The 23,187-nt window shown below is 24.4% G+C and overlaps 2 protein-coding genes across 2 annotated transcripts; both read left to right on the top strand.

Annotated features, from left to right (window-relative positions):
* Window positions 1-3,874: 3,874 nt before the first annotated feature.
* On the top strand, window positions 3,875-11,512 carry LOC145839390 (sorbitol dehydrogenase-like). The gene is made up of 9 exons (XM_082946965.1): window positions 3,875-3,978; window positions 5,491-5,524; window positions 5,718-5,882; window positions 7,809-7,965; window positions 8,202-8,293; window positions 8,708-8,800; window positions 9,041-9,219; window positions 10,392-10,513; window positions 10,976-11,512. The coding sequence occupies exons 1-9, from the start codon at window positions 3,901-3,903 to the stop codon at window positions 11,139-11,141; spliced, it is 1,086 nt and encodes a 361-aa protein (XP_082803091.1). The 5' UTR covers window positions 3,875-3,900; the 3' UTR covers window positions 11,142-11,512.
* Window positions 11,513-20,809: 9,297 nt separating this feature from the next.
* LOC145838337 (uncharacterized) lies at window positions 20,810-23,008 on the top strand. The gene has a single exon (XM_082945910.1). It carries the CDS (start codon window positions 20,816-20,818, stop codon window positions 22,634-22,636), a length of 1,821 nt encoding a protein of 606 aa, XP_082802036.1. The 5' UTR covers window positions 20,810-20,815; the 3' UTR covers window positions 22,637-23,008.
* Window positions 23,009-23,187: the final 179 nt, after the last annotated feature.

The raw sequence follows: 23,187 nt of genomic DNA on the forward strand, positions 1-23,187 counted from the left end.
AAAATATTTATTAAAAATGTGTATATAGTTTATTGAACAACAAAAACAAAAGGTCTCAAAATGTTTTGTTCTAGGACCTTGTGCACAAAAACCTTTTGGTTATAAATATGCACATCACTGATACGTTTTAACGTCTTGCCCAGAAAAGTGAAATAAATAGTGGTTAAATATAACATTTTGAAGTAAAACCGAAAGGTTCTTCGTCAACCAGGTCCTAGGACCAAATATTTTTAGCGTTTTTTATTGTTAAACAAATTAGTATATAAGTATTAAAACAGACAATTGAATTTTTGTACAACAATTTAAACGTTAATAAATGTTCTTTTTGTGGTATTGTTTTAAAGGAAACCAAATCTATAAGTCAATAAAATAAGATTAATTAAACAAAAATTTAAAATATGTTTTGTAAGTTAAATAAAAATCCACAAAAAATCCTAAAATATTTTAAAACTTTAGTATTATTGCTTTATCTAAAAAACACTTTGCTAGTTTTGTATTATAAACTAAAATTTAATTTATTTAAAAGATTCATTCTAGTTAATATTTATTGATTTAAGAAAATCACACAACTAAACTCGAAAAAGAAAACAGTGCTTCAAAAAGACCAAGTTTTACTATAGTATCGTTCTGGATGACTTCATTTAGTTAGTTTACTAAAATTAAGTGAGTTACATACACCATTTAAAATTTAGTTTAGTATGCTAAATAGTGTATAGAACATCTACAAGTTTAAAAAAGAATTGTTGATGATACCAGAATGATAAATAATTAATAATGATACTTTTTAAAATAATGTTTTATTTTTTGTTTACATTAAGGTAGTATTTATTCTAGTTTTAACTGAATTATGTAATGATGTGTTTGAGCTTTGTTTTAATTTATCAGCATAGCTGTGCACATAAAATAAAATTTTTATTAATAAGTATCTAAATTTAGTTTGAATTTAGTAACTGTAATATTTTATGAGATGATAATTGAAGTTTTATTCCACAACTACCATACAATTTTTTATAGTGTCATACTTAAAGCATATTATGTTGTAAACATATGTTTGTAAACCAATATTATATAATATTTAACTTGTTTACTTATAATTTATTAAAGAAAAAAGTTTTTTACTTTTTATCTTCTATTGGTTGGAATAGTTGATATTTTAAAACTCTGTGGAACTGTGTTATTAGTTTGACTCAAAGAAACATACATCAATTTAATAAAGAATGTACTTAAAGTTCATTAATGTAAATCAAGAAATAAATGTTTATAACATATTTATTAATTTATTTCTAATTATCTAATCATTTATAGTTTATGTTTTTTAACTATTTCTGCTTTGTTATTTTAAATTTAAATTTAAATGTTATTATGTAATTTAATGTTACATAAAGTTATTGACAATTTTTTTTTTAATCTTAATTGATTAATTTTACCTTTTAACATTGAATGGTTAAAAATGTATTTCTCACAAGTTTAGTAAACATCTAGTGCAGAAGCATACACGTACAACCTTCCTTATAATTATTAAGAAGAAAAATGAACATGAGGTATAAGTAGTTTGTGGCAAAATCAATTTTTTTTAAAATTTTAAAATAAACTCAGGATGACTCAGGGCAGTTTTGTGGTCACTCATGATGGTTTTTTTTTTGACATAAAGAGTGGCAACCTTGCAATTTTTACATTTGAAAAACAGAACTTAGACTAGATACAAAAATTTATGATAAACAATAATTTTTTGTATTATTTAGTTTTTTTTTGTTATAGAACACATTTAAAGTAGCATTAAAGTATCTTTTCAATACTTTTATACCTGTTAAGACTTTAAATTTAATTTTATATAAAACCAGACTAAAAAAGTTCTCTTTTTAAAAAACCTGAAGAAATTTAGAACATCAAGAAAAAAATTCAAAAAACTTTTGGCTCAATTCAAAAAAACTAAAATCAAAGAACAGTTATCTGAAAATGGAGGTTAAGCGGACATAAACTGTTTTGTTGACTAAAAACTAAAAATAAAATTAAGCTTTATACATAATAGAAGTTATAGAACTGAATTTATAATTATCAAAGCTGGTTTTGGTCCTTTTTTACTTGAGGTATTTTAAATGTTATTTCAGTTTAAACAGGGTTCCCACTTGGCTGAATTTCCATGAATTTCCTGAATAATGTTAAAAACCATATTATCATATAAATTTATCTTATTTATAAAAAAATTTATACATATTGCAGAAAAATTGTAAAAAAAAGGTATGATTAATATTTATGTTTTTTTTTGGTAGTTTAAGCAGGTTTTAAATTTAAATTTGAATTATGAAATATTTTAGAATAGGTTTTAGAAAAAAAAAGTAAATATAGGAAACACTTAAATTTACTTAACTTCCAATATACTTTAAGCTCAAAAAAGCATAAACAGTTTAAAAAAAAGAAGTCCAGTTCTATAGAACTATCTATAACTTTTGACAAGTTTTTTAGTCAACTAAAAAGTCAATGTAAGCTTGCCAGTCATCTGTTAAGTGGTTCTCTAATTTGAAAACTTATACAAAGTGGATAATGTAAGAAAAAGTTCGTTTCATACTAGATATTTTTTTAAAAGTTTTTTACACAAATACTATTAGTTATGATTTATTTGTATCTGAACCAGGGGTGACAATCGATGATATCATAGATAGTCTGGAGCTAAACAAACTAACTTAAATCCGATTATGTTCACATTAATTAATGCATTTTTGATTATATTTTAAAAAATACTTCAAATGGAACATTTAGATATTAAAAATAACTGTTCAAAATATAGTTTTAATTATTTGCTAACAAAAGATCCTAGTGAAGTAACTTCACTGGAATATAAATAAAAACAAATTATACAGTAATCTTCCTTTATTCTACCAACATATGCTTCTGTGTGTCAACGAATCAACACACTTCAACTGGGTTGTTAATGGGAAAGATAACTCATTAATAAGTTATCTATATAGTTAATGGGAAAGTTATCTTAGAATGGTAGTAGAATAAAGGAAGGTTACTGTATAATTTGTTTTTATTGATATTAATAAAATATATATTTATTATATGTTGCTCTGTACCTTTGTAACCTTTGTGACTTTATTATGCATCACTCTTTTTGTGACTACACTAATTATTTATCAGGTATAAATTTAAGTTGGATATTCCAACAATCTAAAGCGGATGATTTTATATTTAAATTTTTTTAATGCACTTTGCTAATATAATAGGTAATGAAAAAAGTAATGTTCATTTTATATCTTACTGGACGTAACGTAAAAATTATAGTTTTTTAAGTTAAGGAAATAAAAACAAGTTGATACACACAATAAAACTATTAAAGTCACTTGAAATACTTTGATAAAAATTGAAAATGCATAAACCTTATAAATTTTAATATTTTGTAAGCTTGTTAAAAGTTTCAGGGTTGTCACAAGCTGAAGCTACTCAGATTAGTTTATAAAAATTCAGGTTATTTGAAAAACTCAAGCTTGTTTGAAGTTTTTATAAATCTCAGGCTAGTTTTTATAACTAAGAAATCAGTTTTTGTTGTAGATTATAGCTTAGTATTGATTCTTTTATATTCTGCAATAAAGTAAGTTTTAATATTACTTGAAATTATGATCTTTTTAAACCTTTAAAAATTTTAAAACTTCATTAAAAAAAATTATTGTTATCTTCCTTTTATGTTTATTTTTGTTTAAAAATTTCTGTTTAGTTCTTTTTCTGTTTAGTAATTTCTAAAATAGAGTTGCTCCTCTTATGTCACTTGCTTCTTACATTTTAAAGAACTAAACTATTAATTTAACTACTAGTTATCCTTACCTATCAACCTAAAAATAAGTTCAGTTTATTAATGTTGTTACTTTAACTATTTTGTAGATAATTTAAATTTTGTCTGAAATTATGAGTACAAGTATGAAAAATACCTGTGTTGTTCTTCATAAAAAAAGGGAAGAGTACCCCCAGTGTGATATAGTTTTGGTTAGTAGTTTACTTTAACTATATTTTTTTTGTTCCAAATTTCCTAAAATTTTTACAATAAATTAAGGGTTCTAAAAATGTTGAAGGCTGTTCATAGAAGAATAAATCTATGCATATAAGAATAATTAGTATTCAGTTTTGTTACAAAATAAAAATTTGATAGTAGTCTGATTTTGTTTATTAGGATGTTTATTATAAATTGTTTAAAAATAATAATATATTAGTATTTTAAAATTAAATATTAATTAAGAAGTATATATTGTAAAAAAAAATCTTTTTTTTTTTAATATTTGGTTTAAAGTGTTAAAAACTTTGCATACAAAGTAGAGTGACATAAACTTATAGTACAGTGCATCCTTGCTAATCTGGTCATGTTTGGGAAGCTTTTTTGTAATTATATTTGGATTAGCTTTTGGCTGGATAAAAACAAAACATTGTTGTTTATTTAGATATTGTGTGATATCTGTTTTATATGCACAAATGGTCAATTTTGCACAAATGGTCAATTTTGCACAAAGGGTCATTATTGCACAAAGACACTTTTGCATAAGTTAATTTTTTTTTAATTTGATAATCAATGGTATTTTTTTAATATCTTGTAGACCCATATCTCTTACACTTGGTTGGTAACTTTTTTACTTCTTCTTATTTTCATTTAGTTGATTATTTTTTTAATGTTTGTTTTTGTACTATCACTGTTACCCCTAACCCTTACCCTTGGTTGGTTTTTTTATTTAGTATATACAATTTTATTTTAAAATTTATTTCTATATTTTCTTTTTACTTTTACGGTTACCTTTAACCCTTGGTTGGAAATTAATTTTTTAATTTTTACTTTTCTTTTAATTCTCCTGCGAAAATTACCCTTCATTCATGCAAAAGTTACCGTTTGTGCATATTTGATTTTTTGTGCATATTTGACACGTCTCCAAATATTATACCTGTTATGCAATGCATATGATAAAATACACACTAAATTTTTTGTTAGTATATTATATTTTGTTATTTTTTAACTATCCAAACAATTAAAACTGGCAAAAAGTAATAAATGAAAACTTTGATACATTTTAAAATAAATTTTTCAAATACATTACACACAGGAAACACTTTTATTTACATCTGTTTTAAGGAAAAAACATTGATTTCAGCTGAAATAACTGAATTTAATTCTCAACTGAAACCGGGCAGATTAGTAAGGGACCAAATTAGTGAGGCCAGGATAAGCAAGAATGTACTTTATAAAGAAAAATTTGGCTAATAGATTAATAAATTACCAAGGCACATCATCTATTTTTTTTATATAAAAATTAAATTTTCACTCTAATTTGGTAATATAACTGTTTTATAAACACTTAAAAAATAAACCTTTCAAAGAAAAAATATATATGTTGCTTTTGTTTATACCATAAGTATATACATAATGTAATAATTTTTATATCTAATTTGTAAATGGTATTATTACTGGTAAAGTTTTAGTAAAAGTAATTATTTTAAATTTATTGCAAATTACAGGAAAAACGCGAAATTCCTGAACCTGGTGACAATGGTTAGTGAAAAAGTTATCAGTTTTATTTACATTAATGAACTTAATCTAATATAATTTTATTTTTTAACAAACAAGTGCACTTTTGTTTTAATGTCATTAAGAAATACAACTATTTGTAGTATTGGTTAAATTTTTTATTTTTTTTTTAATTCTTAGTATTTAAAGATATATGACAAAAAGCACATGTTTCCAGATGTCCAGATTCAAATGCATTCAGTTGGAATATGTGGCTCTGATGTTTCCTATTGGGTTAAGGGCAGAATTGGTGATTTTGTTGTTGAGAATCCAATGATTATTGGTCATGAAGCTTCTGGTAAAATTGTTAAATGTGGAAAAAAAGTCAAGCATCTTAAACCAGGTGCTTGTTTTATTCAATAAGTATTAAATGTTTTTAAAGGTTTAATTGTTTAATTAATGTTTTTATATCAGCTTTTAGTTGAAGTACTTAAATTTGTATTCGTACAATATTTCTTTACTTAAAACTTATTAATTTCTATTGTAATATTTAGATTTCTGAATGCTAAATTAGATACTAAATGAGAAGGTGGTAAATTAAGTTAAGTATTTCTGTCGAACTCAAATCAATAAAATCTGTTGAAATAATGTTAATGTTAAACAAACTTCTAAACTTTTACATGTTTTATTTGTTTAAAATAAAGTTTTGTTTAGGAAATGTATTAGTATTTTTGTTAGTATGTAATATCTAAGAAAAATACTAATACATATACTAGTCAAAACTTAGTTTTAGACAAATTCAAATTTCAACATGTAAAAGTTTTGACTAGGAAATGTATTAGTATTTTTCTTAGATATTACATATTAAAAAAATTGCATGTTAAATAAACATAAGAACGTCTTTACAAATTTAAACTTTTCAGTAAAGTTTAACATGGAACAGTATTGTTTTCTACAAATTTATCTTGTTTTTTAGACTTTTATCTAAACTACCAGATATTTATCTTAACTAAGTTCAAATTGAATTTTATCAATCAAGAAATCAAAATTGTAGATTACAGTAATATTCCTATGGATTATGATAAAAAAACTAAATAACAAAAATCTATTGTCTTTTTTAGTTTTTGAAAAATCTTTATAAATTTTCATACTTCAATCTGAATTGAATTTAGAATATTTTAGGTTTAGATATTTTTTATTTTTAGGAAATTGAATGAGAATTTTTTTAAATATTGCTTATAAAATTATATATTTTCAAAGTTTGGATGTTGTTACTCTTTGAAAAATAAAATTTATGAAAAGTTGAGTTGCTTTTCTTAAAAAACCAGGGAGATAAAATTTAGTGAATAGAAAAAATATGAAGAACAAATTACTTATTATATTTTGCAATAGGAACTAGCTAGTCCTCAAAAATTGAAATATCTCATATACTATTTACAAACAACATATATTTTATATTTTAAGGATTCAAATGTAAACTAATGTTTATTTTTGTGAAAAAAGGCTTTGACTTTTCTACAGGCCTTTGTGCCAAAGGCTGCATTATTTATAGTTTTTAGAATAAATTTATTTCGGATTTAAAATTAGATATAAAAACAAACATATTGTGAAGTTTCCTAAGACGAAGCGCCGAATAAATAATTTTTTTTTACTATAAGAAGTTTCATTCTTTTAATTACGTAAAAACTCTGACTAGTTTGCAAAAAAGTGCACTTTGTAGTAAGTTAAAGCCAATATTTAATGATAATATTTGTTACGTGAAAGGTTTATTTACTAAACTAATTTCTATTATTCCGCAAGAAGGGAACATTTAGGAGTCACGAAAGAGCTATACTTTCCTGAAAACAGTAAGTAGCGACGCTGTTAGGTACTTAAAGTATTATTGCATGCATTGTAGATTACTTGTTTATTAATTACAATAGTTTCTTTCAAAAATTTATCAATTTTATTAATAAAGTACTTGAAATTGATTCTAAGTATGTTATAATTTATAACCAAGAGTAAAAGTTACTTGTAAGTAAGACAGACATTATTTGCAATTTAGCATTGTAAGCTACTCGGAAGTAAGGCTGTAAGTTTAGCTTAAGGGCTTGGACGCAACATATTAAAGACTTCAGTATTATTTAAACCCGTAAACACAACCTGTATATATATTAAATACGTTTGTGTTTATACCTTGAAATCTGCTTTATTTTACTTTTACAAACAAGTATTTAAAAAAAAAGTTATGAAAACTCCTAATATTAAAACAATGATCACTTTTTTTTTGAAAAAAAAACCACATTGTTTTTAAAAAATATAAAGTTTAACAATATTAAAAAAAATAAAGGAGATAGAGTTGCTATAGAACCAGGATACCCACTTCATGATGATGAGTTCTACAGGCAAGGAAGATACAATTTGAGTGAAGTTTTTTTCTGCGCAACACCTCCTGATGATGGTAATTTGTCAACATTTTACTGCCACAATGCTGATTTCTGCTACAAGTTTGTTTGATAATAAATAGATTCAAATTATCATTTTAATTAGAAAAAATGCTACCTATACTACAAATATAGTTCACACTTGTACACAGACAAACTATGATTACACTTCGATATTGGTATAGTTGATACCTGAAAAATTATAAAACTTTAAAAAGTTTTTTCTTGGATATTGTTCATAATTTGTATTAAAGATATTATTTTATGTAATAGTATAAGCTTATTCTGAGTTCATTCAGATTGCCAGACAATGTGAGTTATGAGGAAGGTGCTCTGATTGAACCATTGTCTGTTGGAATACATGCATGCAGAAGAGCAGGGGTTACTCTTGGTATGTTTTAAAATAAGAAAAAAAGTACTTAGAAACTTTTTATATTTGATATAAAAACAAAAAAAAATTTGTAAAAATAATGACTACTAACTAAAAACTATTTTTTTCAAATTCAAGTCAATATTTAAAACTGTTGTATTTTTAAATTTTTTAGAAGTTTTTATTATTGATCTTATAAGCAAAACTTAAAAATTATATACTTAACTATAAACATTATTATAAATTATTTTAACAAATATCTTTCTTTTATTACTGTGATTTTTCTGTTCAGAATCATTAAAAAAAAATATGGTTTTACAAAGTTTCAGGAATAAAGGCTAACTTTTATTTCAAGCTAAACAATATTTATAATATTTAGAATTTGAATTATTCAAACCTAAGTCAACTAAATAAATGTTAATATCTAAAACACAGGGCACACACTACTAATATGTGGTGCAGGTCCTATTGGTTTAGTATCATTGTTGGTTGCTAAATCAATGGGTGCTTCAAAAGTAGTTATAACGGGTTAGTTTAACTATTAATAATAATTTAATGGTATGAGTTGTGTTTTATAAAAATAGTCTTTTATCTGTGTTAAGTTTTGTTTTTCATTAGTGAATAAAATAGTTTAATCAGTTCTAGAAAACTTTCGGTAACTATTATTGACAAGTTAATAGTTTAGTTTTCTATATGTGCATTGCACACTGAGCAATTTATTTTTCAAGTTGATTTTAAAAATCAAAATTTACAATTGATATTTTACAGACTTGTTTGAATCAAGATTAGAAATGGCAAAACAAATAGGCGCAGATGATGTTATTAAAATAGACAGGAGTATGACACCAAAACAAGTAGCGAAAGTAGCAGCTGAAAAACTTGGTGGAATGCCTGATCGCACTATTGAGTGTACTGGTGCTGAATCTGCTATTCAAACTGGAATTTATGTAATAAGTTTTTTGTAATAAAATTAAGTTCTTTGCAAAAATATCATTCTAGTTTAATTATACATAAAATTAAAATTCTAAAAAAAGTATTAAGAATAAGATTAAAACATATTTAGATAAATAAATTTAATCCGTTAACACACAGAAACACGTGTTAGCGTAATGAAGGAAGGATACTGTATAACTTGTTATTATTATATATTCTAGTGAGCTTGTTTCGCTAGGATATTTTGTTAACAAACGCTTAATTTTAAATTTTTGAATAGATAAATAAACTTATTAGTTTTTGTGTTTGGATTTTGTGTCTTTTAATAATACTTAAATTTACTCATAATTGGTTAATAATTGAAATTGTAAAAATTTAAGTTGATTCAAAACAAAAAAATATATACTGTTTTATTAAATTTACAACTTAACCAAATAATTTTTATAAAAAAGTTTTTTTTTTTTTAGGTTTCTGTATACAATAAAAAAATGAATAAGATACTTATAAATTTAAATGAGTCAAATTTTAGCTTTTTATGCGAATACTTTTATATCCTTTAGTTTTTTACTGCTGTTTTTATTTTATTGTTTATTATCAATATAAGGTTCAATAAACTTAGACACATGTTAATATAAATTAGTTTTAAGACATCTGGAACTGTCCAAATCTGAGGTTTAATTACTTTTTCAATAGAATTCATATTTTCATATAACAAAACACTTTTTTTTTGTTATATTATCTTGTTTTCTTCAATTAGAAAAGGAAATATAATCCTAATTGTGCAAGAAATAAAAAAATTCAAGTATGAATTATTTTTGACGAAACTATTAAAATGTTTTTAACAAGCAAATTTTGAGTTCAAATACTAAATTTTAGCTTGATGTCTGTCTTAAGTAAATATTTATTGCACACATTTAAACAATTATTTACTTTATTGTATTAGAATGCAGTAATATTTTTGTAGGCAATATATGTTTTATTTTCTTCTCTCAAATGTAACTTCTATAATTAATTAAGTCACTACTCAAATGCATTATGTTATAACGATTTTACAATAAAACTACATTAATTTGGTATTATATATTAAAGAAGTGCTAAATATCTTCTACTCAATATAAAGTATTAATCTTTATTGTTGCTAATAATATTAAAAAATAAATAAATGTAGTCGAATAATTATTTTTAGGCCACAAAATCAGGCGGAGTTCTTTTACTAGTTGGCTTAGGTCCTGCAATGGTCAATGTTCCAATTGTTGATGCAGCTGTTAGAGAAGTTGATATTAGAGGAGTTTTCAGATACTGTAATACGTACGTTATTAATCCTACAAGTTTAGCTAAAGTTTGAAAATTTACAATTGATTTAAAATTAATAAAAAACAAAAGATTTGCAATATAGTAAAGTAACGATCAAAGTAACTTTGTTTGTTTTCAAATCTATAAAAAATGTTGCTTATGATAGTGTATAAAAATCAATGATTTTATTATATTTTTTACATTAAATTAAAGATAAGGATTTAATAAGTTAACTTGATATACCTGATCAGATTAATTATTAAACTGATTATTTCGCTATATGTGTGATAAGCATAAAACACCACAAAACCATCAACAACAATCCGTGTGACATTCTAGTGCTTTTTGAATGATGGTGAAAAATAGTCGATAAAACTTTATTATTTATAATTGTAATGAGTTAGATAAAGTTTTTTTCAAATGTTATTTTGAGAACAACTTGTGTTTAATACTATGAAAGTATACAAAAAATTTCAGATATCCAACAGCAATTGCGATGTTGGCTTCAGGCCAGGTCGATGTAAAACCGCTTGTAACTCACAGATTTCCAATGGAAGAGTCTCAAAAAGGGTTTGAACTCACTAAGTCGGGAAAAGCTGTTAAGGTTATGCTCAAATGTGATCCTAATGACCAGAATCCTTAAATGTAAATAGTTGACAAAAATTAACGTAGACCGTATGTCTTAAAGTTCTTTAATTGAATAGTATATGATCCATTCAAAGATTTGTCAAAAAATTTAAAATAATCAAAGCTTAACTAATTAAAGTTAAATCTTATCTTCCTAGATAATTTTTTTTCTAATATATGCTGTATATTTTAAAATTTATTTTATGTTTAGTCAAATTGCATTCATTTATATTTTAAAATATTTTATCATAATATATTTTAATCTGTAGAAACTTTAAACATAAAAAATCTAATGCAATAATATTTGTTATCATGTATATACAAGTTTGTTTTTCGTTGTTTATTCCAGCATAATTTCATGAAAGTTTGATTTTTTAATTTTAAATATTTCCCTCAATCAATAAAATTTACTTTTAATTCACAAAGTTTGTATTTTTGTATATTTTTTTGTCATGTTGAAGTAAGAGTTAATAAAAATTTAATTAAGTATGTTTTTAATAAAAACCCTATCGTTTTCGCAAAAATTATTTATTTTATGTTACACTTCATTCACTTTGTTCTAGAATAAATTCCTTTGATAATTTAAATTCCTTAAATGTTCACGTTAAAAGCTTAAGTGTTAATATAAGGAAATTTTTTGCAAGTGCAACTTATAACAATATATTTTAAAGTTTCAAAAGAAAATGAGTTATAAAACTATCAACAAAGTTTTTTAGAGCTGTTCTATTCAGACAAATATATGTATATATATATATATGTTATTTGAATAACTAATATTATTATTCGAAAATTTATATAAATATGTATCATTATGCTATACAGTAAGCTTATTTTTTTTCAATTTGTTAAGTTTGTCTACTTTACCAAAGTTTCTTAACTTAAGACAAGCAATTATTATATTTTAAACTGTATTGAACAAACTGATAATTAAACTTATTTATTAGGTCAAATTGTACAAAGCGTATAAGTACTTATTTTTTAATATTTGTTTTAAAGTAATGTTTAAATATTTTATATATGTATTTATTATGTGAAATGATTCTTGAAGCAACTTAGAGGTTTTAACAAATACTAAGCTTAATTTTAGTCTTTTTTTCTCTACGTACCTTTTGACCAAGTTACGTTTAAGTTACAAACTATTAAAATCTACTCAGCAGATATTTTAAGTAAAAATTAAACTGCCAGTCCTTTTGATAACTTGACTGAATAGTTAGTTAAGTGTTTAAGATATAGTGAGATTCAAAAAATGTTGGCCAATCTTCAGGCCACTTTTTTTGAATCTCACTTGAAATTTCAAACTTGTATAAACATGTTTTATTATTAATCTTACACTCTATGCACTTGAACCATTATTGTAACTTAGTTAAAATAGTTTGATTCATAAATTCGCTCAATGTTTCTTTTCAAATCTTTTTTATGAAGTTTACAGAAAGAACTTTAGGAGCTTGGCGGATTAATTTTCTGTATTTCTAAAATAATCGTCTCAGAAAAGGATTTTAAAATACTATTACATAAAGTATACACATTAATTTTACTTATAAACATCGTAGTTACAGTATCCTCACAGTATTTTGATTATATGATTCAGTATTATCAGACTTTACATTAATTGTTTATTTATTAAATGCTGTTAATTAAAAAAAAATCTCAAATTATAATATTAAACAACAAAGTTTTTATTTATTTGAAGGTAGAAGTTATAGTTGCACAAAAATAATATTGCATTATTTTATATAGAATGAAAAGGAAATTGTGTTTTTACTATCTAATTAATTATCTTGTAATGTCTTTATAAAAAAATAACTAAGGTTTTGTTCCATTATCGGGAATGTACTTAGTTTATTTATACCTTAGATGTATGCATATACAAAACTTAATGCAGTAGTTTGTTGATAAAAGAAAAAGGTTATTTGGTTAGTTTTAGTACATTAAGGCAGCCTTTTGCCTAGTAACTGTTTGTTTATCAAATGATTATTCAATATTGATTTGTTATTAGAACTGTTGCTCCATTATAAATTGTTTTGAATGATGTTTCAGACTAAATCTGTTAAACTTGAACTTTGTTTATAGAAGCTGACTAATGACAATTGTTGACATAAATTAATAATAGTTGTACCAGTAATACTCCATCGTTGAATTTCAACAGCAAACTTCGACTAGTTAAAATACAAAAATACTTTAAATTACGCTAAAAAATAAACAAAAGTAGTCTATGATTTAATTTTACGCTCTATATCGAAGTTTAAAATAACATATGTAAAATTACTTTAATTACTTTTTTTATTAAAACAAATAATTTTTGAATGTATTTGTCAATTATATAACTTAAAAACGGAAGTAAAATGAAAAATATTGACTATTTTCTAAGCCTGATTACTAGAAAGAATAAGTTTCGTGGGTTGCCTTACGTAAACTCTAATAACCGCATTGGTTATTTTTTTGTTTCTAGAGTAAAAGAAACAATCTTTTTTTGATTTGTAAGCATATTTTTTCAATATTAACATGAGTTGTTACAAATAAATTTTCAGATAAACTATTTTTGAGTTATAAATAATTTCTGTTCAAACTTAGTTAAAATTACAATCTAAAGTATAAGCAATAGAAAATATTATTGAATTTAGATAAATTTACTGTTTCTTAATAGCATATAAGTCTATTAACAATTAAAAGCAACTCAACTGCTTTTTATATTTTGTTTAATAAATAGAATCTATTAGAATAAGCAGAATTGAATATTTTTTAACAAACGAAAAATTCCTTTTTAAAAGTTTATCTTATAAGAGTTGAAGGAAAGTTTTTTTCAAGTTTTTTTAGGTACATCTTAATTATCATAAGCTGTTCGATTCCTCTCTAAAAAATAATACTGTTCATCATAGACTTTTAAGTATTTTAATAAATAACAGTTAGTAGTTAAAGTGTTTTTATATTTCTAAAAATAGTAGTATCATGACTGAAAAAAAAAACGCAAGCCAGTTTAACGTGTATATAAGCTTTTACAACTTGTAAAAATTGTTTTTTGAATGAAAAATTAATTTTAAATTTTTTGATTATAATACTACCTTTATTTATCGCTTAACAACTTATTTTGAATGTATTTATTACAAGTAAATAAACATATATGTTTGACTTTTTATTGTTTAGACTTAATTAATTTAAAAATATTATTTTTTTAGTATTGAAGTCTTAAAAAACATGCTTTAAAAGTATTACAGTATAAAGTAGTTGCACTTTATATACTAAGTGTTTTAAATAAGCATTTAAAGAACTATTTATGTTTTGTATATTTAAAAAAAACTTTTTAATCTAATAAAATAAATAATGAGCTTCACCGCACAACCAACAACAACACATCCGAGACAACCTACGACCGGTTTCGTTCTGATTAGGACTTATCAGGCTGGCATAGTCGCGAGAAATTGCTGTTGGGATCTTACCAAGTGGGCTTTAGTACAGAGTACTGAAGCTTTGTTGGTAGAGTTGAACAAATTGACACAGCTAAAACATTCACAGCCCAACGTCTCAGTCATTGTCAGCTTATTGTGAGATTATAGTCTGTGCTCGTTTGATAAGTTTTAACCAATATCTAAATCGGCCATCATGTTTAATAAATAATGAACTATTAGGACTCATAATAAGGACGAAACCTATCGTAGGTTGTCTCGGATGCTGTTGTTGTTGTTGTTGGTCGTGCGGTGAAGTTCATTATTTATTGCTGATGGCGCGAACATCTCAACTTTGTTGATGATGGCAGAAATAAATATTGGTTATAACTTAGTAAAAGAAACGTAATATTAGTGTAAATACTACTTTAGTACTTTACTGATTTCATGTAGTCTGACTCAAATTTGAGTTTATAAAACAAAACGGTATAACTTTTTTCCAACAAATAAACATAACTTTCTATGAAGTTTTTTCGTGTCAATTAATTAACTTTAGGTTTATTATTTCTTTAAGTATATATATTTTTTTATTTTGATAACTGTTTGGAATAAATGTAGGGAAAAGTGGCATTAATTTAAAATCTCTAATTCTTTTTAAACATCGGCTAATTTCAAAAGAAGATACAGGATCCAAATTTTAAGCAAAAGCTTTACTATATTGTAATTGTAATTTAGTTTTTTTTTTCAAAAATTTGTATTTTATTTTCATTAGTTAAATTGTTAAATACAAACGATTACTGTTTAGCTTTGGTTTAATGTCACTTAAATTCAATTAGCTTTAAAGTATAGTTTGCAAAACGTGTATAATGCAAGAGCGCGCATATTGCTTTACAAAATTATAGTAAGAAAATGTTGTCAGTTATATCTACAGACTAAAGTTTTTATATGTTTTAAGTTTTTACTTATAATTTTAAAAGTAAGATTAATCATAATATTTATAGTTAATAGAATAATTATTTAAATATATAATTTTACAGTAAATGTAAAAAATATTTTCTTAGATACTTGATTATTTTAAAAAGAATAAGGAAAAAACGAACTATATATATAAAGACTAGTTATCGAAATTAAACACAACGCAACAAATGAGTTTGATGGAAAAATTTTGAAACGAAAACAAAACGCATCAAATTTATTATTATTTTTTAAATAAGATATGTTTCTATGAAAGTTAATTCTTTTATTAAAAAAATCAATAGCTTTATAATTATTTGTGTACAATAATTGTACTTAGAAACTTTTTTTTTCAAAAAATTTGACTTCAGTGTTTAAAAATAAAGCATAACTTTTTTATTGATAATAAGACTTTTATGTGCACACTTAACTAATGTTTCAGTAGACTAAGAATAAAAATCATAACAGTAGTTATACTGGAATTTTTGTGTGATTAATATTAACCATTTTATCCAGAGCTTTTCAAAATATATTTTTACTAGATTGAAGTTTTTACTATAATCTAAAATTAAATAACTAAATTCAAAAAGTTTTTAAAGTACTTTAAATAAAAATCATACGAACCCATTACTTTTATAAAACTAAATTTCGTTTTTTTAACCATTTTTTCTTAGAAAAGTTTTGTTTGCACAATTATAAACTAAATTTTTGTACAAGTTTAAAGTTTTACATAAATCTAAGTTTTGTTTCAATCGTAGGTGTAGAATTTATTACCATACATTAATTTCACAATTTATTCTTTATAAATTTTGTTAAATTAATAAAGTTTCGCTGATAAATAATAAAAAAAAACTTTATATTTAAACAGTTTAATTACTGGATTCATTTGAATAAGAATTTAGTTTAAGAACTGATGTGTTTGTTGACCGAAAACTTGTTTACTTAACAAAATTTAGAAAGAATAAATTGTATTGATTTTCCTTTTAGAAGTAGAGATCATTTTTTGTTGTTTTTTCAAACATCAAAACATATAATATATTAATTTTGTAAATTAAACTTGTATTTATAATACTTTAAAAAAAGAAAAAGAAAATAGACTAGATTAAAAAATGTAAAATCACTAATTAATTTTTATTTATGATAATAAAAATAGCTTAATTCAATGCCTAAAATGCTAAACCAGATAATCAAGTATGTAAATATTTAAAGTTTCAAAATAAATAGTTTCGGTGAGGCAAGCTGACCTTTTTTAAATATATGAAAGAATAGCACTAATTAGACAACGGGAATTTTATATACCGAGCAGAATAAAACAATAGGCCAAATCAAAACAGATTAGAAAACTAAAGCTTACATCGGATTAAGCGCGAACAAATTAATTTAAAGAACAGCAGCACATTAAATTACTACTTACTCCATGCCTTAAAACAGAGACCGCCCCTAAGAGCTACTGAAATTGTCAAACATTATCACAAAATACCAATAGCAAAAAATTATACGAAATATGCTGGAAATTTTAAGCAACAGAAACTAAATCCAAGCTTGCTATTTAAATTTGCAGCCTTTGCTTAAATAAAGCACTTAGATAGTAGAATCTAAACTTTAATGTATCAATAAGAGATCTTTATTGATTATAGACATGTAAACAAACTTCTTTCAAAAATTGAAAGGTAGTCGAAACTTAAATAGAATCGATTTTATTACGTTTTCTGACTTTTTTGCGTTTATTTTATTGAAATAGATATATTTAGTATTTATTGATATATTTAGTAAACATTTTGGGTAAATTAAGTTGTTTATTATCAAAAAAGTTTAAATATTATTTATAGTTTTCCAAGCCCTAGAATTTTCTTAATGCCTTTAGCAAAAACACTAACTAACAAAGTAATGCTGTCATGTAATCTAAATTATAAAAACAAACATACAAAAATGAAACTAACAAAAGTTTTTAAAAATAATTAAAAAGGAGCATCATCCTTTAGACTTTTAGAGTGCTTAAAAAACAAACTTTGATTTCCAATTTTTTACATTTAGAAAAAAAATGTCGTTGCGGAACGATGGAGGTTTACCAGTATGAAGTTAGGAGTTGAGTCAAATTTCATGTAAATTAACTTCGAGGTCCTTAAAATTAAAAAGTAAATCAAGTTCGAGGTCAATTAAATGCTTTGGAACCGATTAATAAAGCAATGCGTTAGTTGCGAAACCATTCGTTTTGCAAGTATTTATGTAGAAACAGAAAAGCTGTTAGTATTTTCTTTTTACTTTGTATTTTAATTCACTTTTTATTTAGTTGATTAGTCGTAGTTTGCACTAAAAGCTTTTACATATTTTTATTGCACTTCACTACAGAACTTGATAGTTGCATAAAAGTGAATCAAATCAACAATATCGAGAAAAAAGCTTTATAAACTAAAATGCACATAGCCTTGGATCATGTCTTAAGATTTGATCCAGGAGCAATAAAGCAATAAACTCTAAGAATAAGATTACTACTACACCAACAATCACCACAGCAGGTATAGTAAATTTAAGCATCTTATTGGTTACTTAATCTCCATTTGAAAAAAGATGCTTTGATTTTTTTCAATAAAGAAAATAAAATTGTTTGAATAATGTTATTGTTTCATATATTTTGAAAAAAGTCAGTCTGCTTCATTAGAATTAGTTGTTTGAAAACAAAAAATATTTGCATACATGATTATCGAATTAAATTAAAAAATTTCCGAGATTAAAAATTAACTTTTTAGATTTCTTTGGATAAGTAGTAATAGTGTTTTTATTGTTAAATATATATAAAAAAATATTTTACATGTTTATACAAATTGTATGATCAACATTTCTCACCTACAAAAAAAGCGTGAATACTGATCTTAATGCGAATGAGTATATGATTTTTCTATAGATAGCTAACAAATTTTGGTTTTATATACCCTCACTACTAAAAACTCTAAAACAAATTTTTAAGTTAAAGCAAACTAGATACTGAAGGCTAAAAATTACTTAAAAGTATAGTTTATTGTTTAATAGCTCTTAACAGTTCTTGTTCATGTTATAAAAATATTAATATCCTTAACAAAAAGATAAAATTGTGCCAAAACCATAACTTAAAAATAAATAAAAGATCTTAAATTCATCGATATTGTAGAGGTATTAAGGGCATAGGGGGTCGACCTTGATTTTAAAAAAATGATCTTATTTTTTAGAGTTTAACCGAAGCTATCAGACGATTTTAACTGCTTAAAAAATCTCAAAGTAACTTTCAAGAAGCGATCAAAGTCGGTGACTTCAATAGGTTCCTAATGGAAGGCAAACTAAAATCGCGAAAAAAAGGCTATTTCACTAAAAATCTATCTCCTCCTTCATTTTTTAACCAGTCTTCTTTAAATTTTCATAGTAGATCCATTACTAATATTTAAATCGATTTAAGGCAGAGTTTTTTTTTTAATTTTGAAAAGCAAAAGTTATCTTTAAAAAAAAACCTTTTTTTTATCTAAAAATTTTATTTTTGAACATTTAAAAATACCAGACATTGAATTCTTTTAGTTATACTAGGACTATTTCCTGAAAATTTAAGGTCTCTAGCTCAAAAACCTAAGAAGGAGATAAATTTTTAGTGAATTTTTTTAATTTCCGAGAAAATTGACTTTGAAAAACTTGCGGTCCTACATTTGTATCGGAAACTTTTTACAAAAACGTTTGTATATTAAAAATTAGTCAGAACTTTTATATTCTACAAAAACTGACTTGTAGTTTATACTTTAACCTTTCATATAAGAGCCAATGTTAATTTTTGTATAAAAAAATGTCGGAACCCCTCCAAAGCGCCTTTAAATAAAGCTTACTAATTTTGCTTAACCATTTTTTTTCAGAATTAAAAGTTCAAAGAATGCTTTAAACCTAACAGATAACGAAACTAAATAAGACGTAAAAAGTACTTAGAGAATATACAGTACTAAAAACAAGCTAAAGTTAAAATAGCTACAAATTTTTTAAATCGAAAGTGTATTTAAACGAGCATTTTCAAATTTTAAATTTCAAACTATTATAATACACTTATTAGCTATTTTAAAAATCAAACTTTGTAACTTTACTTTTTATAAATGTTATTAAACATATTTAAAAAAGTAGAACTCTAATGTCAAAAAAAAACTCTAAACCTAAAAAGTTAATTGAACTTTACAAAAAATTATATCTTTTATACTATGTCGGTAAAAACGTTTTAATTTAGTAATTATATTTTTTCTTTATTGATAAGGAGAACTGCTTAAGACTAAAAATATTTTTATCCGCGTTTTAAATAATAAAAAACCTCTTTAATATAAAATATTTTAAATACAATAGTAATAAGTTGTTATGTGTACATAAAAAAATTAATAAACAAGATAGTTTAATGAAAAACAAACTACAATTTAAAGCAAAAATATTCAACTGGTAAAAAAGTTAGGGCTGAATGCAATAATTTAAGTTATCTTCTTTTTAAAACTTGTACTGCTTGACTGCGACCTTTAAAGAACATAGTTTTTGAAAAAAAAATAAAAAAATATGTTGAAAAAATTTCAACAGATACTAATTAAGCTAGGAATAAAAAAAAACAAAGTTTGTAACTTTTTTTATGATAAGAATGTTGATTATATTAAATACCTAAAATTTAGATCCTGTAAACTTTAAAGTTTTTTAGATCAAGTTTGTGTAAAACAAATTGATTCTACAACTTAAATATCAACTTTATATCTGAGAAACTAAAAAAAAAAGTTAAAATGTTTTACATTGCTTGAAGTTGTTAAATAAGGTAAAAGAGAATTATCACTTTTTTTGGAATAGAAATATACTTGAGTAAGCAATAAGGAAGTTATGATGCTTTTGAGATATGTCATGTTTCCATAGAAATTGTTTGGAATGCATACATCAAGTTTTACTTTAGATTTACTCATTGTAAATAATACACTAGCTTACAGCAGTAATTTTGTGATTAAAGTTAAGTAGTGCAGACAGACACTTTTTATTGTACTTAGTAAAGTGTTACTAAAATTGTAAAAAGTTTTTCCTAATTTTTTGATGTAGAAACATCTTTACTTTTAAAATTTACAGCGTAATTAAAACTGTTTTCAAGAGTTTAATAGTATTAAAACAAAGTTTTTAAAACTAGAATTTGTTTTAAATTAATTATTTAGAATATAGAAATTAAAAAATAGATGACTAAAATGTAAAAAAAGCAACAAGTTTTAACGAAACAATTTTGTTTTTTAACTAATCTTGAGTTAATTTCATTGAAAAAATAGTAAAATTGTACAACACTAAAAAAGACTTTATGTTATTAATTGCTTATAATTTTTGTTATAGGTTATTTACACTAAAAATGAGGTGGTTTTTTACTTTATTTACGTTATTGATTACAGACCAAAGTAAAGCGGTTTGTCCAAGATTGTGTAAGTGCAATTTAATTCCAACTACAGTCAATTGCTCTTCATTAAACCTAAAAGAAATACCTCAAGAAGAAAACTTTAAAGAAACCCATTTTGTACAAATTATAGCCCTTCTTTTACAAAAGCTAAGGATTAAAGAAAGAGATCAAGTTGAAACATTCGACCTCTCTTACAACCACCTTGTTCGAATCGGAGTGAACCGTTTCAGCAAACTTGAAAATCTCAAAAGGCTCATGTTGAGCCACAACGAAATAAAGGAGTTTTATTATGGAGATTCACATGCAGAACTGGCTTATATTGACCTTTCACAAAATTTGATGGGACCAGTTTTAAAAGAAGAAAGCTTTAGTGGTCTTACAAACTTGAAATATCTCGACTTGAGTTTTAATAAATACATGTACATTAACATGGATTTGTTTCCAACAAACATTGAAACTTTAAAACTGGCCTACAACAAAATTAAATTTGTTTCTTGCAGTGAAAAGTTTACTGCGAACTACTTGTTTCAGTTAGATTTAAGAGGGCTAGATCAGGAAACAGACAAATCGAGATTATCAGATGCTCTTGCCAAACTTATTGAATTGAAAAACTTGTATGTTAGTGGTGCTAAGCAGGGTAAAATCAAAGACAGTACTTTTAAACAAATGAAAAATTTAAAGTCAATTGAATTAGAAGATATGAAAATAAATAAAATTTCTAACAAAGTTTTTGATAAAAATACGAAGCTAGTTTTATTGTCTTTAAAAAATAACAGTCTTCAAAGGATTCCAAACTTTAGCAATTTAGGTTTACTTGAAGAATTTTTTTTGGACCACAACAAAATAAGCAAAATAATCGAAAATGATTTTATTGTTTATAAAAAAATTAGAAAAATAAGTTTGTTTGGCAATAACATCAAAACAGTTTCAGAAAACTCAACAAATGTTTTAAAGTATCTTCAAAATTTTGATTTAAATAAAAACAAATTACTTTACGCACAGTACTCAGTTTATTTATTTTACAAAGTACTTATCAACATAAATTTTAAGTTTAACACACAGTGTGATAGAAATTTTAGCGAAATTTCAAATTCTATAAAGAAAGTTTCGTTAAATCAAGTAACATGTGAATCAAATTCTATAGACGTAATAAACTGTACTGGCAGCTTAATAGCTAACTATATAACAGGACATTTAGTTTCAACATTATTAAAAAATAGTGAAAAATTATCCAGTTGTGAAGTTGAAACAGTAGCTTTAGCGAAGAGCAAAAACAATAAAGTAGTCATCACACTAATAATAATCTTTACAATTTTAGGTTTTGTTTCAATTGCTGTATCACTTTTTTGTTGTAAAACTTATTGGAAGAATGCTAAACCTAATACCATTGGTTACCTTGAAAAGAAAAACAGCTATGAAAGTGTAATTGCTGTGTGCAATGTTTCAGTAAAAGGTGAGTTGGACAACAAAGAAGAAAACGAGTACGGGTCGGTACCTACAAGCCCTATCTACCATTCACCGAAAAACCCAGTTTTGTACGCTTTTGCACAATTTGAAAATTCAGAAGAAAAAATAAACACTTCTTTAAACTACAACATGGCACAGGACGACGGGGATAGGTACGCGATGGCCTGTGACCAAGAGGCGATAGGAAGCTCGAAATACGACAAGCAGACTTATTTGATGCCAATTGAATGCTCTATTGGTTTTGACGATGGCTATGAGGTAGATTTAGGAGTTTATACAGAGATTGGTGAACAGGCGGAGAAAAAATGATTTAAAAACAAAATATAGTTTAAAAAACCTTTAGCTAATTTGAAAGAAAATATAATTGAGTAGAAAAAATAATCTTAGGTGTAAACATACGCATAATTTTGTCAGTTTAAGTTAAAAGTCAGCTTAAAACAATTTTAAGATTTAATGAAGTGAATTTGCTAGTAATTTTTAAAGATTATCTAAATGAAAAGTAACTGTTTGTTTTAAACAAAATAAATCTTAATTCAAAAATTTAGTTTGAATTATATTTTTGTAAAATAATTCTGCTATGATTTAGAAAAATTGTTTTTTTTATTGATAGCAGGGTACTAAAATAATCTATTATTCAGTTCTGGAAAAAACGTTAAAAGGTATGCGTAGTGTACTACTCGATAACCGAAAGGTTTTTTCGTCACCAGGTCCTAGGACCAAATATTTTGACCGTTTTTTTGTTGTACAATAAATTATGGATAGCTATTCGTTGAGCTTTTTTTCTCATCCTTTTAACTTGGTTAAAAATTTATGGTAACTTAAACTAAAAAATATTATGAAAAAAATTAAAACTAATTTTC

This window comes from Thalia democratica, chromosome 6 (assembly GCF_965202585.1).
Source record: "Thalia democratica chromosome 6, ktThaDemo2.hap1.1, whole genome shotgun sequence".
Lineage (NCBI taxonomy): Eukaryota > Metazoa > Chordata > Thaliacea > Salpida > Salpidae > Thalia > Thalia democratica.